The sequence below is a fragment of the Rattus norvegicus genome, chromosome 3 (assembly GCF_021556685.1).
Source record: "Rattus norvegicus strain SHRSP/BbbUtx chromosome 3, alternate assembly SHRSP_T2T, whole genome shotgun sequence".
NCBI classification, from domain to species: domain Eukaryota; kingdom Metazoa; phylum Chordata; class Mammalia; order Rodentia; family Muridae; genus Rattus; species Rattus norvegicus.
This window is the reverse complement of record NC_141536.1, coordinates 168,517,659-168,532,831: the sequence shown is the minus strand read 5'-3', so window position 1 is coordinate 168,532,831 and position 15,173 is coordinate 168,517,659. Positions and strand designations below refer to the sequence as shown.

The 15,173-nt window shown below is 53.2% G+C and overlaps 2 protein-coding genes across 4 annotated transcripts; both read right to left on the bottom strand.

Annotated features, from left to right (window-relative positions):
• Positions 1 to 2,129: 2,129 nt before the first annotated feature.
• On the bottom strand, positions 2,130 to 8,556 carry Ogfr (opioid growth factor receptor). Its single transcript, NM_053340.2, is given in 8 exon segments — positions 2,130 to 2,651; positions 2,679 to 3,597; positions 4,084 to 4,232; positions 4,622 to 4,688; positions 5,436 to 5,514; positions 6,230 to 6,308; positions 6,971 to 7,039; positions 8,384 to 8,556. Coding segments are annotated over 8 exon segments (1,716 nt in total). The 5' UTR covers positions 8,525 to 8,556; the 3' UTR covers positions 2,130 to 2,438.
• Positions 8,557 to 11,148: 2,592 nt separating this feature from the next.
• On the bottom strand, positions 11,149 to 14,581 carry Mrgbp (MRG domain binding protein). 3 transcript variants are annotated; one of them, XR_015683035.1, is made up of 5 exons: positions 14,382 to 14,581; positions 13,843 to 13,964; positions 12,917 to 12,998; positions 12,533 to 12,710; positions 11,149 to 12,149 (listed from the first exon to the last, which is right to left on the bottom strand). XR_015683035.1 is itself a non-coding variant. In NM_001173739.1 (5 exon segments), coding segments are annotated over 5 exon segments (615 nt in total). In that variant the 5' UTR covers positions 14,530 to 14,555; the 3' UTR covers positions 11,149 to 11,961.
• Between the last annotated feature and the right edge of the window lie 592 nt (positions 14,582 to 15,173).

Here is a 15,173-nt window from a genome sequence, read left to right as displayed (position 1 = left end):
GTCTTTTCTCTCCCACTCCTCTCCTGGAAGAACCTCCACAGTGAAGAACATCTTTTAAGAACTGCGAAGGGCACACCCAAGCTGCCTAAATCCCAGGAGGATCCCTGTGGGTAGATCTCCCTTTCCAAAGCCTACCATGACAAGAATTCTGTATAATAGTCCAGCACTTCTTGCTAGCCACCCCAGCCATTTCTCTAGAACTTGGCACCACGTTCTGGTTGCCTCTTTTCAGTCACCACTGGAAAGCCTCTTAAGCTTGCACCCTGTTTCCAGGAGGGAGGAAAGAACAGCCTGAAGATCAAGACTGCTGGAGGAGATAAGAGCCCAATGTTAAGACCTGGAAGCAGGCCTCCAGTAGTAGTAATCTCTCCGTTAACCCGCCTTCTTCAGATTATTTTACTAGGTTATGTGTATGAGTGTTTTGCCTGCATGTATGTGCATGCCTGGTGCCCAGAAGTCAGATAGTTAGGAGCCTCCAGGTGGATGCTGAGAATGGAGTATGGGTCCTTTACAGGAGTAACAAAGGCTCTTAACTGCTCATCTAACTACTAGCCCCTTCCCTTCAATCTTTCAAACACTGAAATCACCTGAGGCTGCAGGATCCCAGCCTACCTGACCTGTCTGCAAATCTGAGTCTCCATAACACTGCTCTGGGCTTACAGGACGTGGTAAAAGTTTTGTGTCTGCAGGTAGGGATTAACACAAACAGGGTGGATAAGGGTAAAGGTTCGTATATAAGCAAAATGGCTCCAGTGGAAAGCTGTGGCATTCACCTGCCAAGTGAGGTAATAGGAGGTTCTCACTCTACTACCTGCTCTGCTCTGTGGACGTACACAGTAGTGGAACAAGGAGAGGTTCAGAAAGCCTTGCCCGCAAGCAGTCTGAGACACACCATAACACCTCTTCAGAAAAATGTATTGTGATAAGGGAAGCAGTTTAGACAGCAGAGGTTACAGTTGGGGACTCTCAACAGCCCATCCCACGGGCTGGGACAGGTGACTCTAATTCAATTGACTAGGGTGTCACGCCCCTGTGACCAGGTTCCTCTGGCCACGTCAGCACCTAGTATGTGGAATATTGGATAACTGGTGGACACCACTCAGATGATGTACAGATGGCCTTTAGAGTGTGTCTGGGGAGGCGTTTAGCACCGAGGCAGACTTGGCCTTCAGCTCCCTCTGCAGACCTCCCAGCACCTGCCTTTGAGCTGGGCAGGACTGAAGCTTTGTCTACCTATTTTGGTACACCTGAAGGTCGGGGGTCAAGTGAGCTAGAAGGGCCAGCCATTCCTAGAGCCTCTCCTCACTTTCAAGTGTTGATATTCCCATTCACTTGAATCTCAGTTATCTAGTCAAAGGCGCCTGGGCACTTGGGATCAGAGGGACCGTTACTGAGGTTACCAGATGCCTTCTGTGCATCTCTGAACATCTGCTTCCATGTCATGATGGAAGCCTTACCCTGAGCCAAGAAACAGCTAAGGTGCCAGGGGCTCATAGCCTCCCTGAGGTAGCCTTAGGAGGGCCCTGTACCTCCACTTTGTCAAAAAATGGCACTCAGGAGCAACTGTAATCTTCCTCAGAACACCCAGGACTGTGCTTGACTGCTACCTCATTTGCACAAAGACGTGCATGTATCCCTCCCCTCCGAGGTCTGCATTGGGGAATCAGAAGCAGGAAAAGCCAGGACAGAGAGAAGCTATAGTGGGATTCCAGTCAGATGGCTTCATAACTGCCTTGAAGATAGCACCTCTGGAAGGCCAATTAGTAGAGAGGAGCAAGACAGAAAGTAATGGTCTAGACATGTAGACAAGCAAACCCAGCACTGTTCCCAGACCCCCCCCGCCCCCACACACACACAGGGTTTCTCTGTACAACAGTCCTGTCTGTCCTGAAACTTGATTTGTAGACCAAGCTGACACTGGGACTAAAAGCATAGGCCACCACACCCAGTTCCTGAAGGCTGTATATTTAGGAGAGGCCTGTGTGGGGTACTTGTGCTTGGAACCTGTTCCCAGCAAGAGCTGTGTAGACGAAGTACTATGAGTGGCACTGGCCACGATGCTCTCAACTGGGGACAAAGAGAAGGCTAGAGGTCGCAGGCAACCAAACAGAACATGGGCCACGCCAAAAGACAAAGTCTAAAGAGTTTATTCAGAAAAGGCCTCACTTGGCACCAGACTAATGAAGAGGCCCCTCCCTCTAGACCCTTAGGGTCTGATCACAACGCAGGGCTCAGAGGGCAGTGGAGGAGGACACAGTGAGGTAAGGAGGGTTCTGAAGGCCTTGGCCTTCCCTGAGGGCAGGGCCTCAGTCCCTCTGGTGGCCACCTCAGTGACCACTAGGGAGAGGCCAGCACTGTGGGGCACCAAGAAGAGCCTACGGCAGAGCTCTGGACTCAGAAACCCCCTGCAGTGGGCTGAGTAGGACTGAGATGCACCTCTAAGGCTTTGGGGGTTCAGCAGAGGCCTCAATCCTTGCCAACTCCTCTGACTCATCCACTGAGGTTCCCATAGTGTCAGAGTCAGGGTCCTCCACAGGGCTCTTAGAGGCAGCTTGCTCTGGCCCCACCACCTGGCTGTTTGGGTCCTCTGGCCCGACCTGGCTGTTTGGGTCCTCTGGCCCGACCTGGCTGTTTGGGTCCTCTGGCCCGACCTGGCTGTTTGGGTCCTCTGGCCCGACCTGGCTGTTTGGGTCCTCCAGCCCCACCTGGCTGTTTGGATCCTCCGGCCCCACCTGGCTTTTGGAATCCTCTGCCCCAACCTGGCTGTTTGAGTCCTCTGGCCCATTCCCATCCTTTTGGGCCTCAGGACACTCTGAAGGGGTAGGAGGCAGGGCACTGGCCTGCATTTGAGTGTTACTGACTACTCCATCACCCTCAGCCCCTTCCTCCACCTTCCTCCGCTTTCTTACCTCATTAGCCACCCTGGCCACAGGACAGGGCGGTTCAGCCTCCCTGGGCTCCTGGCTGATAGGGCTAAGGGCACACTCCTCAAGGTTAAGGGCAATTTTCTCTACCTCAGAGACACCCTGGGGATCTGCCTCCCCTGGGACCTGCTCCTGCCTGTTCCCCTCCAACTTCCTTTTCTTGCTCTCCTTGGGACTCAGGGACTTAGCTTCATCCCTCTGGTTCCCATCCAAGGTTCCCCCATCTGAGGGCTTTGTGTTCAGCAGTGAGGGATCCTCAGCTGTTCCACTGTCCCCACTCAGGTCCCTTCCAGATCCACAGGTCCGACCCTGGGTGCCAGCCTCTTGGGAGGGGTCCCTGGAGCCCTCATCTTTATCTGCCTGCCCTGGTCCCGTCAGTGGCTGGGGTATGGTCTGGGGCTTGAATCTCCGCAGCTTGTCACGGGGCCCCCAGACAAACTCTCGGCGAGGCTTGAAGTGCTCCCAGGCAAAGTACACAAGCTCCCGGCGCTGGTGCCGGCAGCGCACAGCGAACAGGAAGTAGTCCAGGGCACTCTGGCGCACGCTGGGCAGTTTGTGCTGTACAAGGGTCTCCTCCAGGAAGAAGCGGACCAGGGGTGCCTGGTAGTGTTCTAAGCCCAGCTCACCCAGTGACTTGAGGATGCGTGTAATACGCAGGTTGTTGTGGCTGTGGCTGTGAAGGTAATTAAGAAGAGGTTGGATGGACCCGGCTCTAGGGATGCACATCTGGCAAAGGCACCCCCAGCTGGCTCCATCTCAGAGTTTCCAGGGTCTTCTCAGGGCCCCACCTAGGAAAATGACCTGGGTACCCTTGACCTGTGGACTGCATTTGCAAGTCCTGGGAGATGCTCCAGTCCATGGACTCCTGTCTGGGAAACGTTGCTTAAAGCCAGAAAAGGCTGACATCCTGGCAGACCCAGAGTGACTATGCTATCTGTCGACCTCCCTCGCCCCTGCTTTCTGGGTATATGGAAGGGAATTAAACACTCCCAAACCAAGGAACTGCTTCATTTATCACCCCACAACTCCTGCCACGTGGCAACACCTGTGGGTGAAGCAGGCATGAGAGCCTGTATTAGGCCTCTCTGTTTGAAACCCAGCCCCAGATACTAACGGGGAGCAACAGGGATGGGTGATGCCAGCAGGGACCTGTCCTTACCTGTTCAGATTGTGGAAGCGCGGCTGGAAGTTCTGTGCACGGCATACAGCACCCGTGCCCCGGTCCTCAAGGTGGATCCCATAGAAGCCCAGCATGAGCTCATAGGCCCGGACAAGACGCTCTCTGACTTCCTTGGAGCTTTTAAATGCCTAGAAAACAATCCCCTGGGACTCAGGTGCCCCTCTCACTGATCACTGTTCCCAAGGAGCACTGGGTGGGCCCCTGGGCAATGCTTCCCTTAGACCCTGACTCAGCCTGAGGGTAAGACAATACCAACACATTTCTAGCTTTCTTCTCCGAGAGGCCAAGAGGTCACCTCTGTCCTGAGTCACCTGCCATAAGGTGTTCCTTGCTTTTGCCCCCGGACCTCCCAGCCCTTATCTCTACTCCTTAGTCTCTTAGAGCAGCCTCCTTTCTCTGAGGTCCCCAAAAGTGGTACCATGGGACTCTTTTGGCCTGAGACAGCACAGACGCTACCTCAGAATGACTGCAAGCAGGGGTAGCTCTCCCCCCTTTCTGGCCTAGGAGGAATCCTTACCTCAACCTCCTTCAGGGTGAGGGGCTTGGCGTGCCAGTTCACTCCTGGTTCCCGCAGAGGAAACAGCCTGAGAAGAAGGTAAGGATACAAACTCTGTAGTGCCCCGCAGCAGCTCCGTTATTTTGTTTTGAACTCAGTGTCTCTCTTTCATCTCTGGGAGGAGCTAGCTGGCCTTTCTTACCCACCGAACTAGAGTCTAGCCTATGGGCTCGGGGGCTATGTGGTGGAAGTCAAAATGGCAGAGACCTGGGGTTGGGGATTTAGCTCAGTGGTAGAGCACTTGCCTAGGAAGTACAAGGCCCTGGGTTCGGTCCCCAGCTCCGAAAAAAAAGAACCAAAAAAAAAAAAAAAAAAAAAAAATAGCAGAGACCAGTGTGCCTTTCACCTTTCGGGGGCAGAGCTTTCGTTCCTAGGGTTTCACAGCTTGTTCTTTCTTGTCATTAACACTGCAGAACTATTCCTACAATGGACTCCATGACAAGAGGATACTGAGAACAGCCCAGTGGGCTGTCCTCAGCAGGAGATGTTGTAGTTGCCAGGAAATGGCATTATTTCTGAGTCTGCTGTGTGATATCTCTCTTAAGTCCTGCTAAAAACCAAGTCAGATGAGGTCCAGCTCCAACTCCCCCTGGGAACATATACTCCTGCCCACAGACCTGTCACAACAGCCCCCATAGTGCCCAAGAACAGGGATGCTGACTAAGGTACATAGGCAGGAGAGGAAGGAGTATTTCACTACACACCTGGACCTGGACATGGCATGAAAGCTCGAGTCTAGGTGCCCCGCCCCTTTCCTAAGGCTCATCCCACTCACCACTGGATGTAGGAGTGATTCTCTTCCAGGAGGTCATAGTTGTCTTTCCAGTTCTGAAGAATGTCCTCGATGAGAGCCCCTAGACACCCCATGGAGAGAAGTCAGGTACAGAGCTATCAAACCACTGCCTCCCCTCAAGTCCTTTAGGGTCCTCAGCTCGGCAGAGCTCTCGGTAGCTCATCTGATATGAGAACACCCTGGTTTCAGGTAACCGGGCCCACTTCTGTAGGTAAGAGGTGTGATACTTCCTCTCTGGAACACAGACCCTCTCAGCCAGGAAGCTGTGTGCAGGAGGAATCTCCACAGACTGAGTGTGGAGCATGATCTAGGGAGACACCTTAGACGGGCCAGGCAACAGACATCTCAGCTGTGTGGACACATGGTCTTCTCCAGGCTCTGTCAAAAACTAACTACATAAATGGATGGCTGTGACAAACACCAACAGAACTCTACTCACTTTTAACTTCAAACAGTGTTTGTGTCATGAAACATATATGGTGGCTCAGGCCTGCCTACAGCCTCAGCACTTGACAGGTTGAGATGGAAGGCCCAGAGTTTGAGGCCACCCTGGGCTACACAGAAAGACCATTTAAAACATCAAAGGCTTACTCTCTGGCCCTTCACCCTAACATCCTAAGATCCAAGCTCCAATTCTCTTGGCAGCCTAAAGCGGGTATTGCATGGCCATGTGGAAGCCTTAACTGGATTGATGACAGCAGGCAGCCTGAACCAGGGTCCTAACAGACTAGATAACCGGTTGAGAGCAGAGGTGCTGGGACGGAGAGGACAGGTACCATTTGGCTGGAAGCAGATCTCATTTTTGTAGAAGCTCAGGTTGCACATGTCACCATTGCAGTCTTGATCTGTCAAATCCTGAAGAGCCAGAGAAAGGAAGGCTGAGGACTCTCTGAGGGCCCCTCTGCCTCATGCAGCCAGGAGTGGGACAGCTGTTTAAGATCCCAAAGCTCAGCCTGGGATCCTTTCTGTGAGCAAGGGTAGGTTTGGAGGAAAACACTACCTCCTTCTCTCCACCAATAGAGGCCATACATGGTAGACCTCCCCTTCTGTACCTCAAAAATACCACAGGGATTGCCAGTAACTAACGCATGGGTACAGAGGAGAGGGTCTGGAGATGATCCCACGTACCAGCCAGGGAGCCCTGGGTGAGGCACTGAGCCACATGTTCTGTCAGGGGGCTGAAGCTAGCCCCTCATTTTTTTTTTTTTTTTGGTTCTTTTTTTCGGAGCTGGGGACCGAACCCAGGGCCTTGCGCTTCCTAGGTAAGCGCTCTACCACTGAGCTAAATCCCCAGCCAAGCTAGCCCCTCATTTTAAACCTATGCTCTGAGGCTCAGGTCGGGCAACATGCTCTACCACCCCATAACTGGAAGGGTATGGACCTGAACTGACAGTGCACTTGTCTTCCAGACAACGAGGAACACGCCCAAGAACCCAAAACTGGATTTTCATCAGGCCGGGGGGATGCTCTATTTGGGGAGAGGGGTGTGTCTTTCTGCAGTGGCCGCAGGAACCTACCGGGTAGTTGTGCCGGTATCTTTGCATGTCCTGCATAGCACGCCAGTTTCGGTACCCTGTCATCCTGGACTGGGGAGAGAATACAAGGGATGAGGTTCTGGGAAGTGTCCAGGATGAAGGCAGCCTGGTTTGGGCCAACCACCACAGAGCTCCACACAAGAGGAATGGGTGTTTCTGTTTCTTTTTCTTCTGGTCCCCACCCAGGGTTCTGAGAAGACAGATCTAGAAACCTAGAGAAACATCCCTCCGTTTGAACACAGACAGTGGGACTAGAATACTCAGCAAACACCTCTGCCCCTTTCAATACTCGATTTCCCCCTGTAGGAAGCCTGGCCCAGGCTGGCCTGCGCGCTGCCAACGTGTGTGGCTGATGCTTTTCTGTCCTCAAGTCCCAGCTGCATCTCCTCTTTGGTCTGCTGGTCAACCACACTTTGGTCCAAGCTCTATAGTGTCCCACCCCTCCAACCCCAGAGCCCTTGAGTACTGTAGTATTTCTACAGAACTCCCCAAGAGGAGCTACTCTGCCAGTCACAGCGTCAAGAAAAAAACCCTAGATGCCTCCAGGTGGGTCTGATGGATGGATGAATAAGGCCTCCTCGTCTTTGTAAACCTCTGTTCTTCCCTGACCCGATGAGACAAAGACACTGCGTCGGCAGGCCTGGGATTGGCTCTTAAGTGACTGCTTCAGGTGGGACCTCAGAGCTTTTGTGGAGAAATGGCAATTCTATCAGAGCTTTTGGGAGGCATTACAACCCACAGGAGGAGCCTGAGCCTGCACTGTAAACCTGACTACCAGCCTCAGCTTCATCCCAATGTGGTCAGGCAGAGGCCAGCTCTGGCTTGCCTGAGAGCTTCTCCAGATTCTGGGCCGCTTTCCCATAAATATCAGACAACTAGAGATGGTAGCAATGGGGAAAATGGATTCTGGGGTCATAGCCCTCACTCTCGTTTTTTCTAGGCTCTCCATCACACCTGAAAACACAGCTATAAGCAGGTTAGTGCGTCTTACAGAATGCCACTGAGGCTTACATGATGCTTGCTACAAAAGTATACCGGGAACAAGCTCCTGGTAGCAACAAAAAGTTACTATCGCTAAGGGGCAGACAGACAGACTGGCAGACAGACAGACAGCTCCTGGCCTCTTAGGCCCGGTTCACTGCTATCTGCAGTGGGGTGGGGGCTGAGTGTGGAGCGGAGGGAGGGCAACCCGAGGGAGGGCCACCTACGCAGGATGAGGCCCTGGGGCGCGTTCTGACGTCACCCACAGACGACCCCCATCAGTCGCTTCCCTGACGTCACCAGCGCTCGGTCAGACACGGCCTGGGCCCGGCGACCCCCTAGGGGATAGCGGCCTGGGCCGGGCGATCGCGGCCTGGAGTCGTCCTATCGCCCTCCCGTCCTCCTGCGCCGCACCTGGAACAGGCTTGGCCGTGCCTCCTCCGCGTCGCCGTCATCGTCGCCCGTGTCCTCATCGGTCGTATCATCCGCCTGGCCATCCTCGCCATCCTCCTCGCTCTCCTCCTCCCAGGTGGAATCGCAGTCCGGGTCGTCCATACTCGACAAGCAGGAGGACCCGCTTTCTGCGGAAAGGAAAGTGAAAGAGGAGGAAGCGCGGGGGCGGGGCGGCGCCAGGTCCCGCCCACCGCTCAGTTTCCGCCGTTGCGCGGAGTCCCCCAGCAAAAGGCAGCTACGCTTGGAGCTAGGCGGGAAGCGGTGTCCAGGAGAAGGCATTTCCCCAACCCCCCCATACAACCCTACACCCCAGAAGGACAACCCCTGGAGCCTGTGCACCGGGATTCCTGCCCCTATCCCCTTCCGGAAGATGCACCATCTCGGACTCAGCCCCAGGTCCTCCACCTAGAGATTTCACTTCCCTGCAGACTATCCCTTCCCTCCAGAAAGGAGGCTAGGGAGGATTCTCCTCAGTCCTTTTCTGCCAGAGAGGACTGCTGGTGCAGGTTCCTAATCTTCGTGAATCTGTCTAACAGCAGTCATCCCTGGCTGGCCTCTGTGTCCATACTAGCTCATTTTGTATCTGTATGTGTTTGTGTGTATGTATTTGGCTGCCCATGGACACCAGAGGTCGGTGTTGAGAATTTCCTCACTCAGTAGGTTGTCCACACTTACATTCTGAGAGTTTTCACTTACCTGGAGTTCATAGGTTACATGAGGCTGGCTATCCAGGAAATCCCTGGGCTACTACTGTCTCAGCGCTGGAATTACAGGTACACACCACCAAGCCCAGCTTCTAGGTGGTGATCTAACACAGGCTCTCCCACTAGCAAGGATTTTTTTTTTTTTTTTTTTTTTTTTTTTTTTTTTTTTTTAGCAATTGAACCATTTCCATATTCCCTCTGCTTTTGTGATTTCTGTCCCACTCCTGTGCACTGCAAATTTCCTGGGCTCATGTGGCTAAGTAGCCTTTGAATTTAGGTGGACTTTACTGATGACTGTGGCCATGTGCCTGGGCTTGTTATGTAACATACTATTTGAAGCAAGATAGCAATGGAAAGGAGACATGGGTGGGTAGCAGGGTTGGGGTGGAGTGGGGTAAGGACCGGCATTCCACCATGGTTGAAGTTTCTCACCAGTTGAGAGTTCTGAATTCTGGGACAGTTGACAAAATGTGCTTGAAGGCTGCCTACATAGAGAAAATAATCTTTTTATATAGCCGTATTCCAAATAATGTTAATCAAGGTTATGTGTATGTGTGTATTTGATCTTCAAGTGTGGCCTTACTTCTTGACCAGATAGGAACCTGTAATATTCTGGGAATCTCATAGTAAAAATATATTGTCTCTAGCGACAGTCCAGTATGTAAGAGACTACGGTATGACCTGTTGAAGTTCCCTAGAGTTGGAAACCCTTGAGTTGGAAACTCAAAAACCACCAAAATCAGACTGATGGGCTACTGTAGAGACTTAGATGTCCCTCAATCCCTGGGACCCAGATAGTAGAAGGCAAGAAGTTCTCTGATTTCCACATGCACCCACACAAATACATATGTTCATTAAGTAAAAATGTAAACTTGGGCTGTCTTTGATCTTTGCCCCAGTGCTTCTGACACCGACTATGCTCAGGCTGGCACCTGGTTTAAATGCCATTAGATAGGGAAATTGTACATGGGATGTTAGTGGGTCCCTTGGGTGAATGCCCCCTCTCCCACAACTGTCCTAGAAAGCTGAAAGATGGACATGCCATGGGCTGACAGTAATATTTGCAAGAGGCAGTGTGCCATGCTGCTTGGACCCAGTTGTCAGTGACATTTCGTAGGGACAAAGGGCCATGCCTGTGAATCACAAGGTCAGAATAGCTCAGGAAGGCAGCAGGTTTGACTTCAGATCCAGACACTGGGCTGTTGGGGAACAAACAGAAAATAATCCTCAAGGCAAATGCCTTGACCAGGCCTACTGGCATGCTCTCATGGCCCTAGATTGTTCTTTCAGATGGGTTTAGAAGAGTGAGCCTGACCAGAGAGGACCTCTGTCCTGATCGTCACCATCTGCCCTCTGTTTCTCCTGCTAGTGGTGGATTCAACAGCTAGGCTTCTTCCACAGAACAGGCCTCTAGTAGTGGACACTGGGGAGGGACAGGATGGAGTGGCCCCAAGCCATTTCCCCAAACATGCTGTAACACCTCTTTCCCTGTCTCTTGCACTGAACACACAAGCACTGGTCCAGGTCTGAATGCAGTGTACAGGGCTGCCACTTCATCTAGCTAGCTCACCTGTGTCAACTCAGGATGCTCCCTACGCCAGGGAGCTGGGTCTAGTGGTACGTTTATGGTGACCCAACTGCCCTGACTAGAAGTGGCTGATGTAGGCCAGCTTGGAGTGCCACAGCAGGCCAGTTCTCATTGCCTGGGACCCTGCAGATGGCAGGGGGGCGGTTTCAGTCACAGGCAGTAGTCAAGATGGTCTGACATTTCACTGTGCTCATCCACCCAACAGCTGGACTTGGCTATGGAGGATAATAGGTAGCGGCCAGGTAGGCAGGAGTTGGGGGTGGGTGTCCTAAGAGTCTCTGATGAAGGCTCATAACCTTACTGCATCCAGCGATGCCAAGAAGTCATCTTAAGTGTACCCTATGGTTATGAGTTCTAGAGTGGGGGACCCTTTCCTCTGTAGGAAGAATTTAAAAACCAACTTGTTTTAGTAGCAAATCACACAACTCCCAAGATAGTTTTTTAATGCTTTAATATCCTGCAAATGAAAATGTGCTTCAGCCATCAGGCCACTGGCTTTTCAGCCTGATGGCTGTTCCTTTGTTCCACCCCCTTATTTGGTCTTTTCCAAGTTACTAAAATTACAAAAATAACCGCTAAAAATTCTCTGTATCTGGCATATAAAAACAGCCAGACGTATCTCAGTAGTTACCTTAAAACAAAACAGCTCAAAAAAACACATCACAGGTTTAACTTCTGCAGTATTTTTCTTCATACAAAACACTAGTAAAATAGGCTTCTTAAAAATTAAATAGTGAAATACCAACTAAATTATATACACTATTACAGTACAAGTGAATGAGGCAAAATATCCAGTTCTATTTCCCAGATGGGGGAGGCCTTCTGTGCACAGTGTGTGCTGTGTGAACTCCAAAGACACCTTCTCTGGATGCCAGTGCACAATGGAGTCTTACAGGAAAAGCAGATGCAAAGACTGGGCACCCAGGGAGGATGCCTGGCTCCTGAGGACAGTGAGGGTGACGTCTTATTGCTTGCTGACTCTTGGTCCTCTGGCCCACGCACCTGCTCTTCTCCACACACTGTGGGCATAAGGGAACTGACCAGGAGAAAGCAAGAGGCTGGCTCAGAGGCTTCACCATCCAGCAGAGTGGACACCGGTCTTGCTGGCCTTTTGGACCAATCAAGTGCTCTGGAGGTCTGATGACACAGCGGAAGCCCCACTAGCATCTCTGCTGGATGGCCACATTCACCCAGGGACCTGAGGACAGGCAGCTGGAGCATCTCTTGGCCACCTGGGGCTGAGGTGTCTATGTGCGGCGCCTCTTGGCAGCACTGGGGCTGGAGGGATTGCTGTTGGCAGTCAGGACCTTGTCAGTGACCCGGCTGCGCTTCCGCTTGTCTGCCCCTTCTTTGCACCCCAAGTCTGAGGAGTTCTTCTCTTTGTCTTTGCTGGATTTTTCTAATGCTTTCCCCAAGCTCCCTGAAGATGAAAAAACTGGGAAACAAAATCATTTGGCTGAAAACAGAATATCCAGAAACTCATCTCATTTTCCTCTTCAGCTAGAGAAACCAGGCGTTCGGACCCAGTATGTTCCCCGGGTAAGTGCCCTGTACAGCTGGGCTCGAAGAGAAACCGAGTCTCTCAGGGGGTCTCCTGTCTAAGCCCACCCAATGCCCCCAGCCTTGGCCTCGGCTCCTTCCTCATGGCTCTCAGAGGCCCCCAGCCTTGGCCTCGGCCCCTTCCTCATGGCTCTCAGAGGCCCTCCCACACTGAGTTCATCTGAAAGGGATGCTTCGCCCTGACTCTTAGCTTCCTGACCTCACTCTGCCTGAGGCTGACCCGTGGTGGTGACGGCTCCAGAAGGCACTTCCACTCACCGTCATCAGCCCCACTGTGGGGGTCCACATCCTCCTTCATCTCCTCCTTCATTTCTTCTTCAATGACCACTTTTCCTGTGGAGGAGACAGCTGCCGTTCACTGGAAACCCACGGTGGTGGCCAGCGCTGGGGGACGGTCTGGCCAGGACTGCTTCCGACTCTCGCTGCCCACACAGGCCTCGGCGTCCATCGTAAGACGGCATCCATCAGGAGACTGCCTTTGAGCACCGCTCGCCCCAGCCCTCGGCTCCCCAAACCTCCCAGGCGCCACTGGAGGCGTGGTCTGAGCAGGGTCCTTACACCTCCCTGGAGGCCCCAGACCTCCCCACCTTTGGCCTGGTGAGGCTTTTTTTATTCCCAGCCCTGGTGGTGGCTGAGTCTCACCTTCTCGGACTTCCTGAATGATCTCATCGGGAAGGACAAAGTTCCTCTCTGGATTTGGGAATGGCAGAATCTCAGACTCGTGCTGCCGGCACAAAGCGTTTTGTATTTTCAAGAAACAGAAAACAGGGTCTCCGCTCACTAAGCTGTACGGAGGAGCAGGCTGGAGGCTGCGAGCTGGTGGGGCTCCTTGCTCCAGCTTGCAGAGTCCACCTCAGCTGGGCTTCTCAGATGACTAGGGAGGGCCAGGCTAGCACCAGCCAAACCAAACCAGAGTAGAGGACCAGGTTCATGCCACCGAGAGAGCCCTGGAGTCATAGCAGCTCCCCTGATGTGCTCACAAGGACCTGACCTGTTCACCATTGTAACACTCCCACCAGGACAATGTATCCAGGGGCGCCATGACCAACCACAGGCCCCTACAGCCCCACCCATCCTGGTTACGTAGTCTCACTGCCTGCCAGACACTGCAGACAAACCTGACTAGCAAGGTTACTAGTTACCTACACACGAGTCAGACACTGCCAGCTCTCCAAACCAGTTACCTAGCTACCCTCTCTGCTCTCAGAAGAGGAACAGTCTAGCTCCCACAGTATACAGATTCTCAAAGGACCCCAATACCGACACTGCACCCTATTACTGCCTTTTACGGTGGCTGAGGCTTCTCTATCATCTCAGCGCCCAACTATCTCCTTGACACTTTGTGCCACCAATCTAAAGTAGGTGTCCTGAGAAAGTGGTTAGTGAATCCCTAGTTTGTGCTTTTCAAGGCAGGATTGAGGAAGGAGCCTCATCTTTTGAGATCTTTGCATACCAAACCCCAAGTGAGAAGAGGGCTCTGTCCTGTACCACAGAGGACTCTGGGAAGGCAGCATCCGGGACTTGACTCCACCTTCAGCCCCCAAATGAGTGGGCCAGGGTCCACTCACCAGTGCCTGCATGTCGTACATAGTGCTCAAATGGTCCCAGATCACCTTGGATGGAACCTGGCGCCCAATATTCTGGCTGAACTTGTCTCGGATACAAATCATGTGGAAGTGTCGATTCACCCCTGAGAGGCAGGACAGTGGGTTGAGGGTTAGGATAGCACCTCTGTGCAGAGGACATGGGTGTAGGAGGGGCAGGAGTGTGCAAACCACAGGTGCAAGTGTTGCAGGAGTCAAGTGTCAAAGGGGACGAAGGGTGCCACAAGGCAGGTGGTTAGGGTGTATAGTAGGCGGGTCCTGGGCAGAGGGGCTGCAGAGGCGGGGAGAATGGAGGCGTTCCCTGGGGTAGGACTGTCTCAAGGGCAGGGAAGTCAGGAGTGTCCCCTGGGAGAGGGCTTCTCGGGAAGGAAAGTCATGGTCTCTTGGACTAACAGGGCACCCCAGAGTGGGAGGTCCCGCCCGTGCGGGGTCGCAGGCTCCGCCAGCCCGCCCGACGGTTTATCCCGCCCCACCCCCACGCCGGTGCGCGGCGCGGCGCTCACCGACAGGCTTGTGGCCCAGCATGGCGTGGAAGAGGCACACTTCCACTTCAGGGCTCCACACCACCGTCTCCTCAGCAGGGCTCGGGGCTGCCTCGCCTGGGCCCTTATCGCCTGGGGCGCCCGTGCCGCCTACCTCGGCCTCCCCCATGGCCGCCGGCGAGCGACGAGCGCCCGGCGCGAGAAGGGCTACTACAGGCTCCGCGCAGGCGCACTTGGTGTGGAGGGCGCGCACTCGCAGGGCTCGGGAACGCCGCGTGCCCGGGTCCGCGCAGGCGCAACGAAGGCTGGCTTCCGGTGCAGCAGCGACTCCTGGTGGTTGGCCCTTTTACTGCCTACGACTCTGTCCCGAGAGGAGCAGGAACAAACCTCATGCTTTAAAAATGCACCAGCTGGGCCTTCAGAGAGGGAGAGGCGAGCGGATCTCTCTGAGTTCTGAGTCAGCCAATTCGGCATAGCATGACACACACGGCCCAAAAAAAATCTGGGCTTCACCTGAGTAGATAACTTGGAAAAGACTCAGGCTGCACAGCTAGAAGTGTGTCTCCCTTTGCCAGTGATAAATTGTGCAGTATGTAAATTACACATCACGAAAACTGTTTAAGAAAAAATAGCTAAAAAACAACAAACAAACAAACAAAAAACCCAGGGGCTAGTGAGATGGTCCGTCCATAGAGATTCTTGTGCACAGACTTGGTAACTGGAGCTCCACCCCTGGATCCTAGAGGGGGCAGGAGAGAAGCAATTCTTAAGAGTTCTACTCTAGGGCTGGAGAGATGGCTTGGCAGAATGATA